This window comes from Triticum dicoccoides, chromosome 2B (genome assembly GCF_002162155.2).
Source record: "Triticum dicoccoides isolate Atlit2015 ecotype Zavitan chromosome 2B, WEW_v2.0, whole genome shotgun sequence".
NCBI classification, from domain to species: domain Eukaryota; kingdom Viridiplantae; phylum Streptophyta; class Magnoliopsida; order Poales; family Poaceae; genus Triticum; species Triticum dicoccoides.
The window spans coordinates 563,500,146-563,521,687 of record NC_041383.1 but is presented as its reverse complement, the minus strand read 5'-3'; the positions used below and the strand labels follow the sequence as shown (position 1 = coordinate 563,521,687).

Below are 21,542 nucleotides of genomic sequence, written 5' to 3'. Positions count from 1 at the left end.
CATAAATAAAAAACATAAATCCGTTTATCTCGCACCTCCAACATTGGAGGCATTAGCGATCGCTGGTTCGACTCCTTGCTGATCAATATGTTGAGATGGAATACATAGCACAACCATTTAATACAAGCTGAATCAGACAAATCAACTACTCTAGATCAATGATTCAAAAAGGATGATTAAGAAAAAATGATTGCTGCCGACATAGTGAAATTTTATTATTGCGCTATAGGAGCGCTCATACTATTGAATCCATCGTTTACCAGACTGACGATTTATTCGAAAGCACCGCCGATCGAGATCAGGGACAGTCTGGTAATGTGCTCGTTCAGTTGAGCTTCCTTACGGTTACGGTGCTTCCGGAAATGGGCGAGGGCGAGCCCATCTCCACACGGGGGTCGCTGCCTCCTGCTTCGTCGTCGTCGCTGACCTCGCGCTCGACGTAGCCCTTTGCGTAGTACTCCTTCGCGATCTCGTCTCTCTTTTTCTGGAAGTCATCCTCGATCGCGTTCACCTCCCGGATCATGTTGGTGACGTAGTCATCCAGCTCGTCCGGGGACACCGGGAGGCTGCCGAGGTCGTCGAGGTTGGTGAGGGCCAGCCTCAGTTTGCTCGCCCTGCGGACGGAGTCGATGGGGATGCGCACGCCCTTGTACCGGATGCAGCTGTCGATCTCCTCCTGCGTCATCCTCCTCGTCTTCCCCTTTGGTTTGCCGCTGGCCACCGTAATCTTACCTCGCTCCGGCAGATCCGCCGCTGCAGGGGAAGGCGCCTTCTCCGACGAACTCGCCATCTGCGGTTTGATTGATCTCGAAAAACTTCCTATCCGGTACCTGGCGCACGGATCAGGCGAAGATATATATCAGGAAGAAGACTGATTCCTCCGAGAGCCTCACCTCAGAGGGCCCCCGTAAATGGGCTATGTCCAGTACGGGTTTTCTTTTTTCGTTTATCTTTTTTCTAATTTCTTTTCTTTTTATATAATCCCATTATATATATATATATATATCAAAAATGAATTTAATTCATCTTTTAGCAACTTACATCAAAAATATCTCGAATGTAAAAAGCCACGTAATTTTCAAAACTGCTCATACCATTAAAAAACGTTTGTGTCATTTATAAAATGCTTACACACTTAAAAAATGTTCATGAAGATGTAAACTTTTCGTGCAATTTTTTAAGAATGTTCATACCACTGAAAAAAAATCATGACAGTTAGAAGATGTTCACCCGTTTTAAAGTATGTTCATAGCAACTTTAAAAAATGTTCATGAAATGTAAAAATGTGTTCGCGCAATTTTTCATAAATGTTCATAACATACAGAAAATGTCTATGTCATTTTTAAAATGTGTTCACGCATTTTTTTTTACGATTATGCCAAAACTTATCATGAGAACTTACAAGATATTGCTTTACGCATGCCTTATGAACCATTTATCACATCTGCAAGGAATTCTGACAACTCTGCTGGCCTACGAATGATCTACCTGACCTTCGGCTCGAATTTCAGCTATTAAGTTAGTTAACACCTATAAAGAAAATACGGCTAAAATTTTAGCTTCCTCAAAGAGATGCATTTCCCTTTCGGAAAGATGAATAATCCTCCGACCAATGATCATTTGTACACTACAAATCTTAATTAACAAATATCACTTCTTGGCATAATCTTGAGAACTCAGCTATACCTATTCTAGATGCGCTACAAGCAAAGCTAGCATTCGAGAGCCTTGACTTGAGGACATTAGGACTAAAAAACTCTATTTTTTGATTTTGACAACTACCCGTGCTTGTTAACAAGAAAAATAAAATAATTAATTAATTAACTTTGAAGAGCTATGGATATCAAAATGTCGCTCCATTATAATTGTGTTTGATGCTCCTTGATTACTAGGATATAGTGTTCTAGGAAAATTAGAAGCATAATTTTGGCTCTTCCAACCAAGATTGTATTTTTTTACGAGCAATAAAATTAACATCATCAATCTCAACATTAAATAACGTTTATAGAAATTTCTTCTTTACCTTTGATCATACATGTAAGTTCTTCAACCTTCGCCGTAAGCTCTTCATTTTTTTCTTCGGTGGCTGGATTTGCCTTTCATGTAGCAGATCTAACAGCATGCCACTGGCTTGGTTTTCTTGCATGTCGTCTAGAAGTTTCTTAGCACCATCAATTGGCTTTCCACTTCTTGTTGCCTTTAATGACTATACCAACACATCGGGTGTTTAATGACTGCATCGTATGTACACCGAGAGAATACTTTTCAACTACCATACTAATCTTATTGACAACAAAGTTTGGCATGGCCTTCTGCTCATGTTTGCACTTAACCTCTCCTTGACCAATCCTTGGTATCCCGGGTATCTGCAAGGCCTTACGACTAGGTAGAGACAAGGGACACAACCGTTGCACAACACATTGAAACAACATTATTGCTCAAAATAAAGTAACAATCCCATTACATGAGTACATAGGGAAACGAGGCTAGACCCCAACCTTTAGCCTGAAAGGACTACTCACACATCGCAAATTATTCGCAGGAAAAAACATTGTACTCCCTCCGTCCGGAAATACTTGTCCTAGAAATAAATGAAATTGATGTATCTAGAACTAAAACAAGTCTAGATACAACCATTTTCTATGACAAGTATTTCCAGACGGAGGGAGTAGAAGATAGTACTTGAAGATGAATGGTTAAATAGTCTTACACTGTTGTTGTATGCGAAGTACTCTCGATTACAAGTATAATGGCTATGGAGATGGGGACTTCAGAGGCGGAGATGGATATGGATATGGCTATTGTAGATCGCGATGGGAGTGGTGGCGCCTGTGAAGGGATGACTCGATGGATGTGCGACTCTTGTCACCAAAGGGTTTTCTTCTCATTTATATAGTCCTTGTGTGCGAAATAGGGTTTGTGGTCTGTTGCCATGCGAATTGCCAATGGGTGCCTTCACGAAAGATGCCGGTGATGATGTCATGGAGGCGGTGGCGCATGTACAATCGCTGGTACACCTCCACACATTCTCCGACGATGCTAGACGCATCACCGGGACGGGAGCTAGGTGGGGAGAACCTTATTCCATTTTCAAGAAGCCGCCGCCGTCTCGTCTTCCTGAGAAGAACAAAAACTCTACCAAAACTTGAAGAAGTATACAAAAACAGAGCCCTCCCGCTGGCAAGGGCCAGAATCCACCGCGCACCTGTGGCCCTCAGGCCACAAGAGACGTGGCAGATCGGCGGCGGCGCCGACGATAGGCAGAAACCCTAGCGCCTTTCCTTGGAGGAGAGACAAATGGAGGAGAGACGCACGACCATCGTGCTCTTCGACTGGCGACACACACAAGGTGTTTGGCAGAAGGGCCATATAATCATTTTCCTTTCCCTCGTCGTAAGTTTTGCAGTAATGTGAAAATGTACCTGAATTTGATTTTTGATATGCAAAAGGAGGTGAAAATTAACACAGCAAAAAGTATTGCAAGTTACATTTAGGGATATGCTAATTGAGAACTTGTCGATGCCTACATTTTGCAGGAAAGTCCTAGTAAGTGTTTTCTGGAGTTAAGTTTATAGAATCTGTTAGAAATACCATCAGTAAATGATTGCGTTTTCTTAGCAATGTGGGCTTACACACATATGTGCCCTTTAGCATTTGAATTATTTGATTTTAGTTTTGACATCCCCTCTGGTAGAGGAAGCAGTAAACTGCTGCAGCGGTTGCCCAGTACGGAGCATCGGAGATGCTTTATCACCGACAGAAGTCACAGAACCATCTACTCGCATTCAAGTTTCCTTAAAAAAAAAAAGCGCTCGCATTCAAGCCAGCAACATCCAGCCGCTGGACTTGTAGTACTACTGTTCTACCGCAGCTCCGCACGCATGACGCTGATCACCTGGGCCCAGATGACTCCTCGCCCCCGCACGGCACACGGGCTAGATCCCGACTGCGTGTGTCGTCTGGTACGTACTACTGTGTACCGCTCACACCGCGTCTATTGCACGCACGTCGCACGCCCTGCGAGGACGAGGAGAGCCCTATGACAGTTCCGTCTCCGTCCTGCCCGTGTCCCATCGTGCCTGTGGCCCCAGCCGTCAGCGAGCACGGATTCGACCAGTGGGTCCCACGCGTCCGCTGCGCGCTCTCGTGCTCCGCGAGAACCCTTTCCCATTTCGACTCGACACGACCCGCTCGGCCCCCCTTCCCTTCATCACCATGTGCGCTTTTCGCATCTCCGTCTCGCCGACTGACTCCTCGTCCTCCCCGAGCAGTCCTTCTCCCCCCGCTTTGCAGCCTCCTCCGCGGCGCCCAGCAGTTGCGCCCCGGGGCACACAGGAGAGAGAAACAGGAGAGGGAGAGGGAGCCTCGCTTCCGCGCGAAGCTTCCGCCATGGGCGACATCTCGACCGCGGCGGCGAGCGCGGGGGAGCGCGAGCCCAAGGACCCGAGGACGATCGCGCGCAAGTAAGCTCCCTAACCCGACCGCGTCCCCTCCTCCTCCTTATGTTCCCCACCTCATTTCCTGCGATTCCGCGGTGTCTCGCATGCTGCGGATTTGGTTTGGGGCGAAGCAGCGGGGCTTCCGAGCGGAACCACAGTCAGTCACCCCTGTTTGTTTCACGAAGATTTCAACCTCTGGGGGTTGGTTCATGCCCCCGTTGCTGATTTGGGAGCTCTTGGAGGTTTTAGATGGGTTTCAAATGCTTCGTGATGCGCTTGTTGTTTTTGGCTGTTGATTATAGATAATGTTAGATTTAGCAGTTCATGCTCTGCAGTCCACTGTTTCGATTTCTTCCCCATTTCGTGTCGATTTATCTGATTAAATGACCCATCAGTTGTGATTAATTCTAAATTGCTTCCAGTTTAATTGCTATCTGTGCGCACAGTTTAATGCTCCGTGTACTAGTTGTTCGGAACGCGATCCCCATTCTTAATCTCTACGATTCGATCCTGTCGCAGACTTGCTTTGGGAAAGCTCTGCCAATCTTCCCAGTGGTCGCTCTCCAGTTTCTATGATAGCGGTAGGTGGGGCACATCAAACCTGTCGCAGTTACACCTTGACAATGCAGGGCGCCTGTTAAGAGAACATGCCGATGAATAAATGGACTAATAATAGTTGACCGAGATTTCGTGGTGTCTCTGCAGTACCTCCCATCCCTAGTCTGGCGACAGTCCTTTTCTTTGATAGAATCCCCAGTGCTGTACTTTCTGCTACTCCGCCTTTATTTGTCAGTGTCACAGACAAACAATTGGCGGTGTGTTGCAAAGCTTCTGTTGATCAATGATTACATTGTGTCATTAACAATACTAAGATCGGCTAACAACATTATATCTTACTCTGTTTCATTATACAGATTTTGGATAACAACATTATATCTTGTGCTTTAGGTATCAGTTGGATCTCTGCAAGAGGGCTCTCGAGGAGAACATCATAGTGTACCTAGGCACGGGATGCGGGAAGACCCATATAGCCGTGTTGCTCATATACGAGCTTGGCCATCTCATTCGCAAACCCAGACGTGATGTCTGCATCTTCCTCGCCCCGACAGTCCCCCTTGTTCTCCAGGTAGATTACTGTTTAACTTTGCACACATCACATTTTTAGGATAAGTTATGTAATTGGGCACGCGACTGCATAATTTCTCTCGAGGTTATAACTGCACTTTCCAGACTGAGCACAACTGTACATGTTTAATTCATGCTCTTCTTCTCTGAAAACAAAACCGCTCTCCTTTTTTACAGCAAGCGACGGTGATTGCTAATTCCACCAATTTCAGAGTTCAAAGTTACTATGGGGATGGTAAAAACCCAAGAAATCATGAGGACTGGGAGACAGAGATGGGGGAATCTGAGGTAAGGTTTGCTCGACATTCTCCTTGCAGGTCAATCACAATGACATTCCAGCTTGGAAAATGTTGTAAGGGGCTATTTGCCTTATCAGAAATTAGTTTATGACGCCTGAGTACTTAGCTAACTTTCACCCAGAGATAAATGAATACACCCGTGTAATTTCTTGTGAATTAGAGGTCTTTAATTCTGCGTACATGTAAACAACAGACCCATCAGTCTAATAATCTGCACATCCATTTTTGTCAAAATATGATAGAGTTTCGTTCTACTCGGTGCATAGTTTTGCACCTAATTTGCATCACTTTCTATGCCACTGCAGGTTCTTGTAATGACTCCCCAGATTTTGTTGCATAGTTTGCGGCATTGTTTCATCAAGATGGACTCAATTGCACTTCTGATATTCGATGAATGCCATCACGCACAAGCACACAAGCGGCATCCATATGCACAAATTATGAAGGTAGTGTTAAGATCTTCTTCCTGCAGTACAATTTGCAATGCACAGACTATCTTCATACGATGGAATAATTAGATTTGTCATTTCTTGGCCACCCAATGGTAGCATTGCATCATTGAATTTTCTTTGCACTTGAACTCGTCTCAATAAAACTACATCCACATGCCACCGTTGTTAATAAAACACTATTGGAGTTTAAATTGTTTGGTGCATGCTGATGGGAGAATTCATGCGTGTAGGTCAAGTTTGTAATAAATGGAGAATTAAATGAAAATAACATGTCTATGTTACTGGTTCGATATCTCCATATATTTTGTCATTAACCAATATATATGTTCGTCGACATATGTGTTATTGTATGTTTACCAACTAAGGATCACTTTAAAACTATAATTATTAAGATAACACAAACAAGTTGAATACTTGTCATCCATACTATTCAAGGATAATTATGCTGATGCCTCACAACAATACAATGTTTGTACATGATTTGTTTGGCCGCGAAGTTACGCTTGGGCCACCTGGGATCACTAGACAATGATTTGCCTATGTTCAGCCCCTCTCGAGACGGTTAATGGCCCTACTCTTGCTTTGCTTGGATTATATCTCGAGATGGGAGTACAATTGCTGTTACAATGAGGGAATCTGTCGAGTTGATATGCAACTCGATGACTACTATGGACGAACTAGGTAATGACTCTAGATCTCTAGGGTTTCCGTCTCTTGTGGAAATGATCAAGTTGCTCCTCTTTTGCGGTCTTGGCCTCCTTTATATACCTATGGTATGGCGGTGGCCACATCTCCTTCTAGTAGGCATCCCCCTCCATGCACAAGTAGGATTCTAGACTATTCACGAGTAGGACTCGTGGTCTCTTTCCAAGTACCCGCAAGGCTTCCTTGTATGAACTAGGAACATATCCCAAGTAGGTCGGTGAGCTCCATGGGCCCTAGGGCTTGCATATACCTAGGCATGTATACGACATATACAGTACATGCATATGGTAGAACGACTACTCGTCTTACTGATATTGTTCAAGGAACATGTTGTGCATTGAATCATGAACTCACAAAATTATAATCATCATTATGATTAACTCTTGCATATATCTCCAACAATACACGCATAACACATACTCGTTGAATGATTAGAGATACATAATAAAGGAATGTTCCTCTTTGGATTGCATGATTCTCAAAAGACAAGTATAGGGAAGACATAGGATTAGAGTGTCATGACTTCTTGAATCCTATAGGAAGTCGAAGCATAGGAATTTGCAGCATACTCTTTGAATGTTCCATAGGTATCTTGTGAGAATATTGAGAGAAGGTGCATGCAAGGTACAAAGGAAATTTTCATATATATCCTTTTGCTCGAAATCCTATGAAATCGGGGCGTAGGGATGCAATCCATATGAGGTTCCTATGGATTGAAATCCTCCAAAATTCCTAGAGAGATTCCTCCACTCAAAGAAGCACTAGCATTCATGTAACTACGAGAGTATGTGTAGCAAGTTACACATATTAGACTTGTATATATTAGCCATGTAATATCCTGTTATATATGGAGTTTTGTACATATTGTACCGCGCATATGCGTGCATATATAGCCTATGGTCTCATGGGAATATACGTTGCATATTTCCTGCATGGTATCAAGGCCTAGAGTTTTTTCTCTGCGGCCGCAACTCGTACTTTGATCAGTTTCGGCCTTTTTTTTCTATTCTCTTATCAATTTTGTCTGATCTCCACCTCGTCATCATTGCTTTTCATATCACTCTAGGAAGGGGACATCCTAGTTGTAGATGAAGGCATCACCAGTATCACCTTGCCTAGCTCGCACCTCATCCAAATCAAGCCTCCCGTTGTTTGCTTGCCTTCTAGGGCGTGCAGTAGATCAGGACTCCTCCCTTAGGTCGCGCCATCATTGTCGATTCTAGGCCGTTCCTGCCTTCAGACCAGCGGATGCAATTGTCTCCTCGAAGCCCTCGACATCCTCCTTGACCTGGCATGTGCCACTGACTCCGCTCACCCTCGCACGATCGTCGCGATTCTTGGGTCATCTTTGTCTATTGACCAGGTTGTTGCTCACATTGTAGCCTCACCGGCCACTGTTGCCCTTCCTTCCCACCCGCGTAACTCCTCCCGTGGCCAAGCGAGCCCCACTACATGTCTCCATTCTCAGATCGAGTTGAGCCAGTTTGCTCTATTCTAGAAAAAGTGCAATGTCTTCCTAATAGGACTTCATTTCCACCCCTTGTTGCCTGATGACTTTCGAAGTGTTAACTACCACAGAGTTTGTCGCCTGCATGTGCATTCACTTGCGTGGTCTTTTTCTCTTGGGTGTTCTCTTCGGCGAGGTCTCTTGTCCGATGTGCTATGTTGCTCCTGTCGAGCCTACGCTATCAACTCTTGTCCCGGGTGCCACTCGGCATTAGATTGTTGCTGCCAAGGTTGCTGATGATGTTGTCGTTGTTTACTGTCATAAGGTTTATGAACTACAAGGTGGCTATACGCTTATCATTGTTAGGAAATACACAACTTGTATTTCTAGGTGGCCCTAGGCCAGTATATATACATGTACAGGCGCGGTACAATAAGCAGAAAACCCGCTACAGAGCAGGGAAAATACAAGTACATGGCTAAATATATAACTTAACACCCCTCCTCAAACTTATGGTGGATCAACAACACTGAGTTTGGAGAGATACAAGCCATGTTGTGCTCTAGTCTGGGCCTTCATAAAGAAATCTGCCAACTGTAACTTGGAAGGCACATACTAAAGAGCAATAACCTGATCCTGCACACCAGTGTGCACGAAAGAAGCATCAACACCAATATGCTTGGTGAACTCGTGCTTCACAGGGTCCCGCGCAATGCTAATAGCACGTGTGTTGTCAGAGAAAACTAGAGTGGGTGTAGAGCAGAGTATTTGTAGTGACAGAAACACCAAACTCCTGAAGTAACTATCGTGCCCGAGTCACCTTTGTTGCCAAAAGAGCCATAACTTAGCCTCTGCACTCGAATGGGAAACTGCAGTCTGTTTCGTCGTCTTCCTGACAATGAGAGAACCACGAAGAAAACACAGTAAGCAGAAAGTGAACGGTGATCCGAGCCTAGCCCACGTAGCATTTGAATAGGTCTAAAGCTGTAATGAATCGGAGCAGGGAAAGAACAGACAATGAGAGATCGTGCCACAAAGATATTGGAGAACACAAAGGAGGTGACTATAGTGAACCAAAGTGGGAGCAGAGACAAACTAACTCAAAATATGGACTGGATAGGAGGTACCCGGACGAGTGACAGCTAGATAGATAAGACTCCCAACAGGATGACGATAAGACATCTGATTGTGCAATGAGTCACCATCGGTAGCATGGAGGTGAACATTGAGCTCCATGGGAGTCTCAATAGCGCACTCTGAGCGCGTGTTCGACCGCGATTGGACCCATAACCGGAGCTCCATGGGACCGCCTGGGCTGTGCTCTAAGCGTGTGTTCAACCGCTACCGGACCAGCCTTTGGCCATCTCTCTAGGTTCGAGGAAAGGGGCGAAAGGTGTGAGTTGTGGGTTGTAGCAATGGAGGAGAAGGCAGGAAGGCAGAAGAGTGAGATTGGAAGCGGAGGAGGAAGGAGGAGGAAATTACCCTCTTTTCCCCTTCCTCTACCCACCGCAGTGAACCGAATCGACGGGTTTTGCGGCATGCCACATGTCCCACGTCCTCAGCAGTTTCCCATTCACAGATGTGGGCACGGGGATCCAGGCACTATCATCATTTCGATTCGATGCAAAACCGATGGGTGCCTCAACGGTCCTCCTTACTGATATGTCAAGACAAGCCAGGGCTGGCTTGTGACGTTCCCATTCACATAAGGCCTGACGTCAAACATCAGTTTGCGAAGCCGCGACTTCCAAGGAACCCCCATGCTACAACACCTTGAGGTTGCACCGGCTCAGACAAGCCCCGCAGATGGAGTTAAGCCCGAGGCCCCGGCTAGGCGCAAGTTTTGACGAAGAGCTCCGAACTCCTGGAGCCCTCGCTATTCGCCCCCATCAACAAAGATGGCATCTTGGAAGTCTCGTGATGGGCAGACCCGAAGGGTCCTTCAAGGCTGAGCTACCGAAGGACAAGCCTTGATAACTAGCAAAGATACAAGGAGCTCGCCTGGGTTTCTCTTTCCTGAAGACCAAGGAACTCCAACCCCAAACACACTCGGGGCCTACTGACGGTGTAATACACCAGGGGTGGCTTCTCGAAGGGGAGCTCGACAACAGGCCTGCCACGGGGCCCAGGAGGCCCACCAACGATCTGGCAATAAGGAGCCCGGAGGATCAAATATGCATCTAGAGACTATCTTGGTCCCCAAGTCCATATGACGACAGCCAGATTGGATCACCTCATGTAAAAGGTGGGGCCTAAGGGGCTTTCATTCCAATCTACATCCGTAGAACCATACTCTCGGTAGACTCATACTCCATCCCTCATTGTAACCCTCACATGAGGTATCCCACCATGAATACAAACACAAACAGGATGTAGGGTGTTACTCCTTCCCGGAGGCCCGAACCTAGGTAAACTCTTTGTGCGTCGTCGGATCTGGTACTTCCGGCCACTTTTGCTACCCTACTAGGGCACTGACGGGTTTATGCACCGTCACTGTTCCCGCATATAAAAATACAATGAGCATAACAAAGCTCGGGTAGGCTTGAGCTCGACTCGATCAAGTGAGTTTGCACTATAACAAAATAATGTCCACAAAAATAAAAAAAATGATTAAGTTCAACCAAGCTTGAGTAGGCTCAAGCTCAACTCAGGCAAAATTACCTCCAAACAAGCCTTGTTGAACTGTTCAAGCTCTAGCTTGATAAGCTTGTGAGCTTGACCCAAAGCTCAAGCTCGCTCATTTAGTGCTCATGCCGAGCTCGAGCCGATCCGAAAGCGAGTCGAACTCGAATAGTTCATGGAGCTCAAACTTTTTTTATACCCCTACTTGTTTCCCTTCCTCCCGTGTTCGTCCCATCAAGTGGGCCGACAAGGTTAAGGCTCACTCTAATGGTTCTCTTGAGCGTTACAAGGTTTGTCTTGTGGCTCGTGGCTTACAACAGGAGCATGGTCATGACCTAAAAAGCACGGACACGGGGACGGAAAGACGGGGATACGGATACGGGGATACGGGATACGGCATTTTCCAAAAACAGCCATTCGGGGATACGGCGAGTATATATAAAATAAAATAAAAATATGCCATGTAATATAGAGTTAAGACAGAAAATTAAAGAGAAATAGATCAAAATAAAGAATAGACTAGAGTACTGCCCCATTTGGTGTCTCTTTTATCAAGTGCTTGATCGATCCTCGTCCCCCCATCTCATTGCAAGTTGCATCTTGCAAAACACATCAAACACAAATTGTAAAGAAGATTAGAAGAGTAGAAGATATATTCTGTCCCACAACAAGAACACATGGAAAACGGTAAAAAAGATGTTTGCTTTGCTTACCCAATTTGCAATGCCATTTCGCTCCCAATTGCAGAATGGTTTGGCAATCTCAACTCTCAAGTTCTCAACACCATATTTTAAATAGAACACAAATAGCAAGGCTCAGATGGCCACAAAGTCTCATACACATAAAGTTCAAATGGCAAATAGGTAGTTCATAAGTCGATTACATAAATGGAGAGAATGACTGATAGTCTCATTCTCTCATGGCTGAAGGAGCGAATGGCAGATTGGCAGTAGACTCAAGTGAGAGAACCAATGATTTCCTCCTCCAATTCTGGTTCATCAAGTGAAAGATCTGCAGCTTCAAGCATGCCAACACCAGAAAATGACTCAACTCCATCACCCCCAACATCCCACATTCGGCTTGGCCCAGTTTTATATGCTTGAGAATTCCTTGAAAGAAGGCAATGATTGTTGTGTGTGTACACCAAATCAGAAGCTCTAGCAGGTGTTAGCTTGTTTCTTCCAGAACTATGGATGAAACCATATGTGCTCCAATTCCTTTCACAGCAAGAGGAAGATGCAGGCTGCCCAAGTACCTTCAATGCCAAAAAATTTAGTAGCCTTGTGCTGACCCCATGAGTGCCCCACCATTGTTTAGGTTCAAAATCAGCTCTATCTTCAATAGAATCTGGATTTTCAAAGGCATTCATGAAAAGAGCAAAATCAGCAAATTCCTTCTTGATGGTTTTGAAATCCTCTTGATCTGGATAGAACTTCGGAAAGCACTTGTTTCTCATTTCTGTAACTTCATGGTCATCATTGGGGCTGATACGGCCAGGGACTTCATTAATCCAAGCTGGACTATAGTACCTATAATATGAAGTAAATAAAATCAGCAAGCATGTTCAAGTTGCTCTTGGTTTAGTGAGTGGGCAAGACAATGAGAAAGAGAAACAATGAAGATTATACCTTGGGTTTAGTGAGTGAGCAAGACAATGTAAAGGGGTATTGCTCTTGGTCCATCGGGAAACAAGGATCTCTTTAATAATGTCATACAAGATACACTCGTCACCTTCCTCCTTTCCTTCAAACCTATAGATGGGCATTTTGACCTATGAAAGAAGCAACAAATAAAATCAGCATACTCCACAAATGAAAACAGCATGCTAATGTAATGAAACAACTAATCATTTACCTTCTCTATCATGGAATCCCACATTTCATAGATCAAATGGAGACATGGCTTGTCCGTGTCAGCCAACCTTATCATTGCATAAATAGGCTCGGTGAAAGAAACAACGTATCCAATTCTGTCCCACCAAATATCATTGAGAATAAGCTCCTTAACCCTTTGAGCTTTAGCTGTATCATCCTCCCTATAAGCAGCCCAATTAGGATGGACAACCATTTGAACAAGTGCATCCTTGATCAATAGAAGCCTCTTGAGCATGATCACGACACTTGCGAATCTAGTTTCTGCAATTTGAAGAAATTTGAGCTTGCTGAACTCATTGAACATAGACAACCTCATGCTATGAGTCATGACAAAGTTCTTGATGAAAGAAGCTTCCTCAGCCACCTCTTTGATGAACCAAAGATGGAAATTGTCTCCCTCGTTGTTCTTCGGATCACATATGTTCTTCAATGCAAGATTGAGAGTGTGCACTATGCAAGGAGTCCATAATATGTTCTTGTACTTTGCTTCAATCATCAACCCAGCAGCTTTGCAGTTTGCAGCATTGTCGGTCACCACTTGAACCACACACTCAACTCCAACTTCCTCGATCACTTCCTTTAGCTTCTCAAAGATGTATTCCTTGGTTTTAATCTAGCAATGAAGACAAGTCAGCAAGCAATATATGCAACTAAAAGGAACAAAGGACAAAGTAAATTATGTAGGTACAAAGATTTTACCTCTCCCTCGGTGTCAATTGCTTTTAGGAACATTGGACCACCTTCTGTCACAGCCATGAAGTTTAGAATGGGCCGCCTTTGAGGATCAGACCACCCATCCGTCGCAATGGTCACTCCTTTGTAAGGCCATGTTGATTTAATAGGCTCTAGGCTCCTCTGAATATGCTTCTTCTCTTGATCAAGAAGAGTTGTCCTCAATGAATTATATCCTGGAGGCACATACCCACCCAAGCTGCTGTTTGCAATGAAGCTCATGGCTGCCCTAAAGTCAGGGTTCCTTGCAAGATTGAATGGAAGCCCTACAATATACACGAAACCACCAAGGTAGCAACTCGGCATTCAACAAATCAGCAACACATAAATGATAAATCTATCCATGTTTGACAAGAAAAGAATGCACACCTGCAGTGTAAAACATCCTAGCAATATGAGCATCAGCTTGTTGCCGGACTTCAGCATTAAAACTCTCTGCAATAGCTGATTGCTTTCGTTTTCTTGTTGGAGCAGATGCATCATAGGGGGTAAAGGAATTGTATGCCTGGTTGGACCATTTTGAAGGAGTTGAGCAGCTGCTCTATCTTCCTTGCAAAGTTGCTCAAAGGCAGCATGTGGTATTTTGTCACATGTAGCTACATCTTTCTTTGTTATCTGAAGAAGATGAGGCTTCACTCTTGAATAGCTGCCTGGGTAAATTTTCTTGCAGAAATTGCAGCGGAACTTGGCGTTTCCTCCACGGCTACCAGAGGCAACAGCTGCACCATCACCATTTGCTTCTTCTGGTACAAGCTTCTGCACATAAGCCCACAGAGGATACCTTGGATCTACAGCACCAGGACCAAGACGGCCTTCACTCTCACCCACGGACGATTGGCTACCAGCTGTGGCGCTCCCAGATGCCATGCCACTTGCTAGTTGCTACCTATCAACAAGTGTGCAGCAACACAAGCTGTTAAATTCAGAAATAGGCAGTAGCACTAGCAGGCTAGCAGCAGCAGCATCAGCCCAAGCAGCACAAGCAAGCAGCAACAGCATAACAAACAGCAGCAGCACAAGCAGAGAGGTAGCAACAACAACAAGCTAGCAAGTAGCAAGCATCCAGACCCAGTAGCTTAATCCCTTAACAATGGAACAAAATCTGAATCTGAAGAATAAAAGAGGAAGAGGTTGAAGAATGGAGAAGCTGCTGGGTTACCTACAGGCTACAGCTGCGAGGAGTCGAGTAGGCGAGGAGAGAGAGAGACTGCTGCTGCTTCTCGATCCAGTGGTCGCCGTCGAATCCAGGAGTCGCCGGCGCCGGCGGCGGCGAGTCCGGGTGGTGGAAACCTCGATCTAGAAGGTGGCGGCTCCTTCTGTTCGAGCTGGGAGGCAGGGAGCAGCTCGTATGGCACGCTGGAGACCCTGCAAAATAGGGTTACATATTGGGCCGTGGCTGGGCCGGGGGTGTGTTTTTGGGCCAGGCCGTATCCCTAACGTGTCCCCGCGTATCCCAGCGTATCCCAGTCATTTTTTCTTTTTTTTTAATTCGAATTTCGGGGATACTCCAAAATTCGCGTATCCCGCCGTATCCCGCCGTATCCCGTATCCCCGCGTATCAGGACGGCAGTTCGGCGATTCCTGGCATGTCCGTGCTTTTTAGGTCATGACTATAACGAGATGTTTGCTCCTGTGGCCCACATGACCAATGTTCGCACTCTTCTTGATGTGGCTTCTATTCACCACTTGTCTATCTTGTTATGGATGCAACTTGATTGTATTGCATAGCCCATGGGGCAAATATATAGTACAATAAGCATGGAGTACAAGGAAGAGAATCTAGACTGACACGAATACGTAAACAAACCTAGACCAGTACTAACTCTCCTCCCCCCCCCCCAATGGCGGGCATTGCATTTGAAGAAATATAACACAAGAATATATATTATTTGGAATCCAATGGTTTGAGCCAAAGGAGGGTAGTGAGAAGATGCATCAGAGGAAGACAACCCATCATGAGAAGATACAAGATAAGTATCAAGAGAAGATGGGTCCAAGAAGACAGACACATCAAGGAAATGAAGTAGCTGAAGAAAACGGTGGTGAAAGAATCTCGACGACAAGAGAATGGGAATACATTGATGACAATGCAAATGGACGCTACAGAAGTCCTATAGAATACAACCAGGACCGGAAATGCTGCGAAGTGAACAGAGAAGGACAAGGACCAGAAAAGAAGGCTGGCAGATTAACGTTTAGTGACTAGTGTTGAAAAAGGAAGACGAGGGATATTGGCCAAATCAAATGCATCAAGGACGGAGCAGGCCAACTCTTGGTGAAGGACGAGGAGATTAAGCATAGATGGCGGGAGTACTTCGACAAGCTGTTCAATGGGGAGAATGAGAGTTCTACCATTGAACTGGACGACTCCTTTGATGAGACCAACATGCGTTTTGTGCGGCGAATCCAGGAGTCTGAGGTCAAGGAGGCTTTAAAAAGGATGAAAGGAGGCAAGGCGATGTGCCCTGATTGTATCCCCATTGAGGTGTGGAAAGGTCTCGGGGACATAGCGATAGTATGGCTAACCAAACTTTTCAACATCATTTTTGGGCAAACAAGATGCCAGAAGAATGGAGACGGAGTATATTAGTACCAATCTTCAAGAACAAGGGGGATGTTCAGAGTTGTACTAATTACCGTGGAATTAAGCTGATGAGCCATACAATGAAGCTATGGGAGAGAGTCATTGAGCACCGCTTAAGAAGAATGACAAGCGTGACCAAAAATCAGTTTGGTTTCATGCCTGGGAGGTCGACCATGGAAGCCATTTTCTTGGTACGACAACTTATGGAAAGATATAGGGAGCAAAAGAAGGACTTGCATATGGTGTTCATTGACTTGGAGAAGGTCTATGATAAGATGCCGCGGAATGTCATGTGGTGGGCCTTGGAGAAACACAGAGTCCCAGCAAAGTACATTACCCTCATCAGGGACATGTACGATAATGTTGTGACAAGTGTTCGAACAAGTGATGTCGACACTGATGACTTCCCGATTAAGATAGGACTATGACTTCCTGATTAAGATAGGACTGCATCAGGGGTCAACTTTGAGCCCTTATCTTTTTGCATTGGTGATGGATGAGGTCACAAGGGATATACAAGGAGATATCCCATGGTATATGCTCTTTGCGGATGATGTGGTGCTAGTTGACGATAGTCGGACGGGGGTAAATAGGAAGTTCGAGTTATGGAGACAAACCTTGTAATCGAAAGGGTTTAGGCTTAGTAGAACTAAAACCGAGTACATGATGTGCGGTTTCAGTACTACTAGGTGTGAGGAGGAGGAGGTTAGCCTTGATGGCCAGGTGGTACCCCAGAAGGACACCTTTCGGTATTTGGGGTCAATGCTGCAGGAGGATGGGGGTATTGATGAAGATGTGAACCATCGAATCAAAGCCGGATGGATGAAGTGGTGCCAAGCTTCTGGCATTCTCTGTGACAAGAGAGTGCCACAAAAGCTAAAAGGCAAGTTCTACAGGACGGCGGTTCGACCCGCAATGTTGTATGGCGCTGAGTGTTGGCCGACTAAAAGGATGTGGCCAGATGGATGTGTGGCCACACGAGGAAGGATCGAGTCCGGAATGATGATATACGAGATAGAGTTGGGGTAGCACCAATTGAAGAGAAGCTTGTCCAACATTGTCTGAGATGGTTTGGGCATATTCAGCGCAGGCCTCCAGAAGCTCCAGTGCATAGCGGACGGCTAAAGCGTGCGGAGAATGTCAAGAGAGGGCGGGGTAGACCGAATTTGACATGGGAGGAGTCCGTTAAGAGAGACCTGAAGGATTGGAGTATCACCAAAGAGCTAGCTATGGACAGGGGTGCGTGGAAGCTTGCTATCCATGTGCCAGAGCCATGAGTTGGTTGCGAGATCTTATGGGTTTCACCTCTAGCCTACCCCAACTTGTTTGGGACTAAAGGCTTTGTTGTTGTTGTTGCTGTTGTTGTTGACTAGTGTTGAAGTGCATATGTGGATTGCCTAGCCCTTTCCACCAGTTCGGACTTTTGGTTGCGTTGGCTAGTGCATGAAGCTTAACATGTTATCAGAGCTAAGGTCTTGAGTTTAAGTCCTGGCTTTCACAATTTATTCAAAAATTGCTGCTGCCCCCATAGGCCTCTTGAGCCATACCTCTGAGTCTATTCAAGTGTTGATTTCCCGCGTCACACGTGAGAGGGGGTGCTTTTGGTTGCGTTGTCACGCAACCAAAACTCCGAACTGATGGAAAGGGCTAGGCAATCCACATATACACTTCAACACCCCCTCCTAGTGTGACGTGGAAAGTCAACACGTGGATAGACTCAGAGGTATGTCCCAAGAGGCCTATACGTGGACACAAAGGGGGGAACAACATTTTTAGATAAATTGTGAAAGCTGGGACTTGAACTCAAGACCTTAGTCCTGATACCATGTTAAGCTTCATGCACTAGCCAACGCAACCAAAAGTCCGACCTGATGGAAAGGGCTAGGCAATCCACATATACTTTCAACAACTAGCATGACAGATAAACACGAAAGAGCTGCGGACTTGGTGGACACAACGGAAAAATAAAAAGCTGGAAGCTAGGAAGCACACACGAGCCAATAAAGCAGGAGTCATCATGTCTGTAGGAGAGGTTGTGCAGGTGAGATGCCGATGAGGAGCAGTAAAGAACAATAACTAGCGACGAGCACCCAGCACCGATGGATGGTGCATGTGCGAGACCGAGTCAATGAAATGACCACCGTCAAGAATCATCGAATAGCGCGGGAGAGAAAGGACACCCGATGATGACATTGTACCTGCCATTTTTTTTTTGTGAAGAAAACTAATCTGCCAAGGGGCCCTGTACGGGCCATGCAACAACACTAGGCAAGCATTGTAGGGAGAGCAGCGTGTGAGTCAACAGGCGAGCAGTCCTATGAGTTGTCCTTTGCTGTAGAGGTGCAACATGAGCAAGGAGGAAAAGGTGCGAGGAAGCCGTCGACCAGGGATGGCCTGCTGACAATGGAGGTCACTGGAGCTCCAATCGGCGGGGAGCGGCGGAGCCAATGAGAGGCGACGTAGGAGGGCGGTGTCTCGGCGTAGGCCCAATCTGAGCAAAGAGGTGATGTCTAGGCGCAGGGAGGCATCACGAATCGTGGGAAGGAAGGTTGTTGAAGATGTGAGGGCGGCAGGACTGACCTGGAGGACGACGACACGTCGACCAACACCAGGTGGGCATCAGCCTTGGTGGAGCCGAAGGGAAGTGCACGGCGTTGAAGGGCCCGAGGTAGCGGTGCAACCAGCACCAGACGAACTGGTGGGAGGCGTGGGAGGTTGGCTTCGACCTGGTGGAGAGAAGCAGCGCTCATGAGCTGGCTTGGTTGTATTATGGACCATTAATCTAATGGCCACTCGTTTCCTGCTTCTTTGTCGTCATCTCATCATCAAACAGTGTCAGTGTCATGCAGATATTCAGTCTTACCACGTTGCTAGTTGGAAGTTGGAACAACTAGTTGACTTTAATTACAATAAGCAGTTAATTAATGCAGAAACTGAATGACTGCTAATATGTGTTGAATACTACCCCTTTAGTTTCCTAGAAGATGCCACTTTTGCATTGCAATATGGCTTTACATGTGCACCGTCTAAATCACACTCGCACCACTAGTTTGCATTGCAATATTTCCATTGAACCTAGCAAATTATATATTCTGTAGATACTTTTTGAGACAGTTGTAGGCATATGGTTTTCAAGTATCTGTTCCGAATATTTTTTATTGTTAAATATAGTAGTCAGAGTTTCAAAAGTTTGACCCTACCTATGTCTAAAATGACAGCTTTCAAGGAGTATTGTTTAACAAATTCAGTGAACGACAGAAGTTGCAATCTGAAAAACATGTTTCAGGAATTCTACATTAATAACGTTATTTCAGGAAATCATATACCTGAAACATTGTTTATGAATTCTACATGATAACTCTGTTCAGTCTAAAAGACATTTGTAGCATTGTTTCAGGAATTCTACGATAATGACATGGTGAAGCCCCCTCGCATTTTTGGCATGACTGCTTCACCAGTAATGGGAAAAGGTAATTGTAATCTAATGCCAGTCCTATCAGGAAACATTTCACGGTTATGGTTTTTTAATTACCTTTGGTGACCAACCACATTCTCTTGAAATCGTGATATTTGATCTCACCTTTTGTGTTATCTGAGAGTTAGGACATAGTATTGCTCTCTCTTATTTGCAATTAAATTTGGAGCCATTATTTTTTCCTCTAGGAATTATTTATCGCATCGTAAATGTGGCCAGATTTTCTAGATAGTTATGTGGATCTCCTTGAACAGAAATGCACATCCTGTTTTCACTTCAATAGCATTTTTGTGTACCTTAGGACTTAGTAGTTCGCAGTCATGTTGGCATAGGATAATTATTGTTTTAATTAGTGTAATCCTAATTAATAGTCTTGTGCTTTTTGTCTACCTTTTTTCCTGAGGTCAGTCTTCTACATGTTGATGACATGATCATCAGTGGAGATGAATTTGAGTTCATTGCATTTTTGAAGGCCCGTCTTAGCGAGCACTTTATTATGCCTGATTTTGGTCCTCTTCGCTGCCTTCTTGGATTGAAGGTTCATCTACCTCCAGTGGCTTCTCCATATCCCAAGAGAAAAGAAGGCTCGTCTTAGTGAGCAGTTTCTTGTGTCTGATCTTGGTGCTCTTTGCTACCTCCTTGGATCAAGGTTTGTTCTACCTCCGGTGACTTCTTCATATCCAAGAGGGCAGAAGGCTCGTCTTAGTGAGCAGTTTCTTATGTCTGGTCTTGGAACTTTCTTCGTTACCTCCTTGGATTGAGGTTTCTTCTACCTCCGATGGCTTCTTCGTATCCCAAGCGAAAAGAAGGCTCGTCTTAGTGAGCAGTTTCTTGTGTCTGATCTTGGTCCTCTTTGTTGCCTCTTGGATCGAGGCTTTTTCTACCTCTAATGGCTTCTTCATGCCCCAAGAGGAAAGAAGGCTCGTCTTAGTGAGCAGTTCTTATGTTTGATCTTGGTCCTCTTCGCTACCTCCTTGGATTGAGGTTTCTTCTATCTCTGATGGCTTATTCATGTCCCAAGAGAAGTACATCCAAGATCCTCTTGCTTTTCTTACTAATGAATGTACGTTAATGGTTGACTCCGATGGAGCTCACTGTCCACCTCCCAAGCTTCTATTGGTGAGCCTTTTGCTGCTCTTACTGATGAGTGTATCGTTGACTGTTGAGACCGATGGAGCTCAATGTCCATCTCCAAGCTTCTAAGGTGAGCCTTTCCTAATTTAACTCGTTGTCATCATCATGTTGACAGTCTTGTCTATCTAGCCGTCATTCATCCAGATATTTCATATCAAGTCACATTCTGAGTCAGCACTCCCCTTCAGGTTCACTATAGTCACCTCCTTTTATTTCTGCGAGATCTCTCTTGCATCTTTTCTTTCAATGCTCCAGTTTGCTAAAGCTTCATGCTATTCAAATGCTACTTGGATTAGCTATCCGAAGGGCTGCCAATCACATTTTGCTTGCTCATTGGCTGTAAGACAAAGAAGCATACTGTAGTTTCCTGTTCGAGTGTAGAGGCGAATTGCGAGCTATGATTCTCTTGACAGTAGTACTGACTTGGCTACAGTGGTTGCTCGAGGATTTTGGTGTTTCTGTAACTACACCAACTTCTCTTTGTCTGACAATACATGTGTTATCAACATTGCGCGCGACCCTATGAAGCGTGAGCTTACCAAGCATATGGCGCTGATGCTTCATGCGGTCCCGTGCAGGATCAAGTGATTGCGCTCTTTAGTATGTGTTTTCCCAGCTTCAGTTGATGAATTTCTTCTTGAAGACCCAAACTAG

The 21,542-nt window shown here is 45.1% G+C and overlaps 2 protein-coding genes and 1 long non-coding RNA gene across 4 annotated transcripts in view; 1 reads left to right on the top strand and 2 right to left on the bottom strand.

The window, feature by feature from the left end:
- Positions 1-79: 79 nt before the first annotated feature.
- Positions 80-847, bottom strand: LOC119361009 (the record flags this gene model as incomplete). Its single annotated transcript, XM_037626414.1, has 1 exon — positions 80-847. A coding segment is annotated over one exon (522 nt), but the record flags the coding sequence as incomplete, so codon positions are not given.
- A 3,368-nt stretch (positions 848-4,215) lies between these two features.
- Positions 4,216-21,542, top strand: part of LOC119364870 (endoribonuclease Dicer homolog 4-like) — a 39,298-nt gene continuing 21,971 nt past the window's right edge. For both annotated transcript variants that reach the window (XM_037630432.1, XM_037630431.1), the window contains exons 1-5: positions 4,216-4,463; positions 5,388-5,565; positions 5,742-5,852; positions 6,169-6,309; positions 19,677-19,749. In XM_037630432.1, coding sequence (XP_037486329.1) covers positions 4,216-4,463; positions 5,388-5,565; positions 5,742-5,852; positions 6,169-6,309; positions 19,677-19,749 — 751 coding nt within the window. The remainder of the gene's footprint in view (positions 4,464-5,387; positions 5,566-5,741; positions 5,853-6,168; positions 6,310-19,676; positions 19,750-21,542) is intronic.
- Positions 11,544-12,123, bottom strand: LOC119364871. The gene is made up of 2 exons (XR_005175216.1): positions 11,803-12,123; positions 11,544-11,688 (listed from the first exon to the last, which is right to left on the bottom strand). It is a non-coding gene; the product is annotated as an uncharacterized LOC119364871 (long non-coding RNA).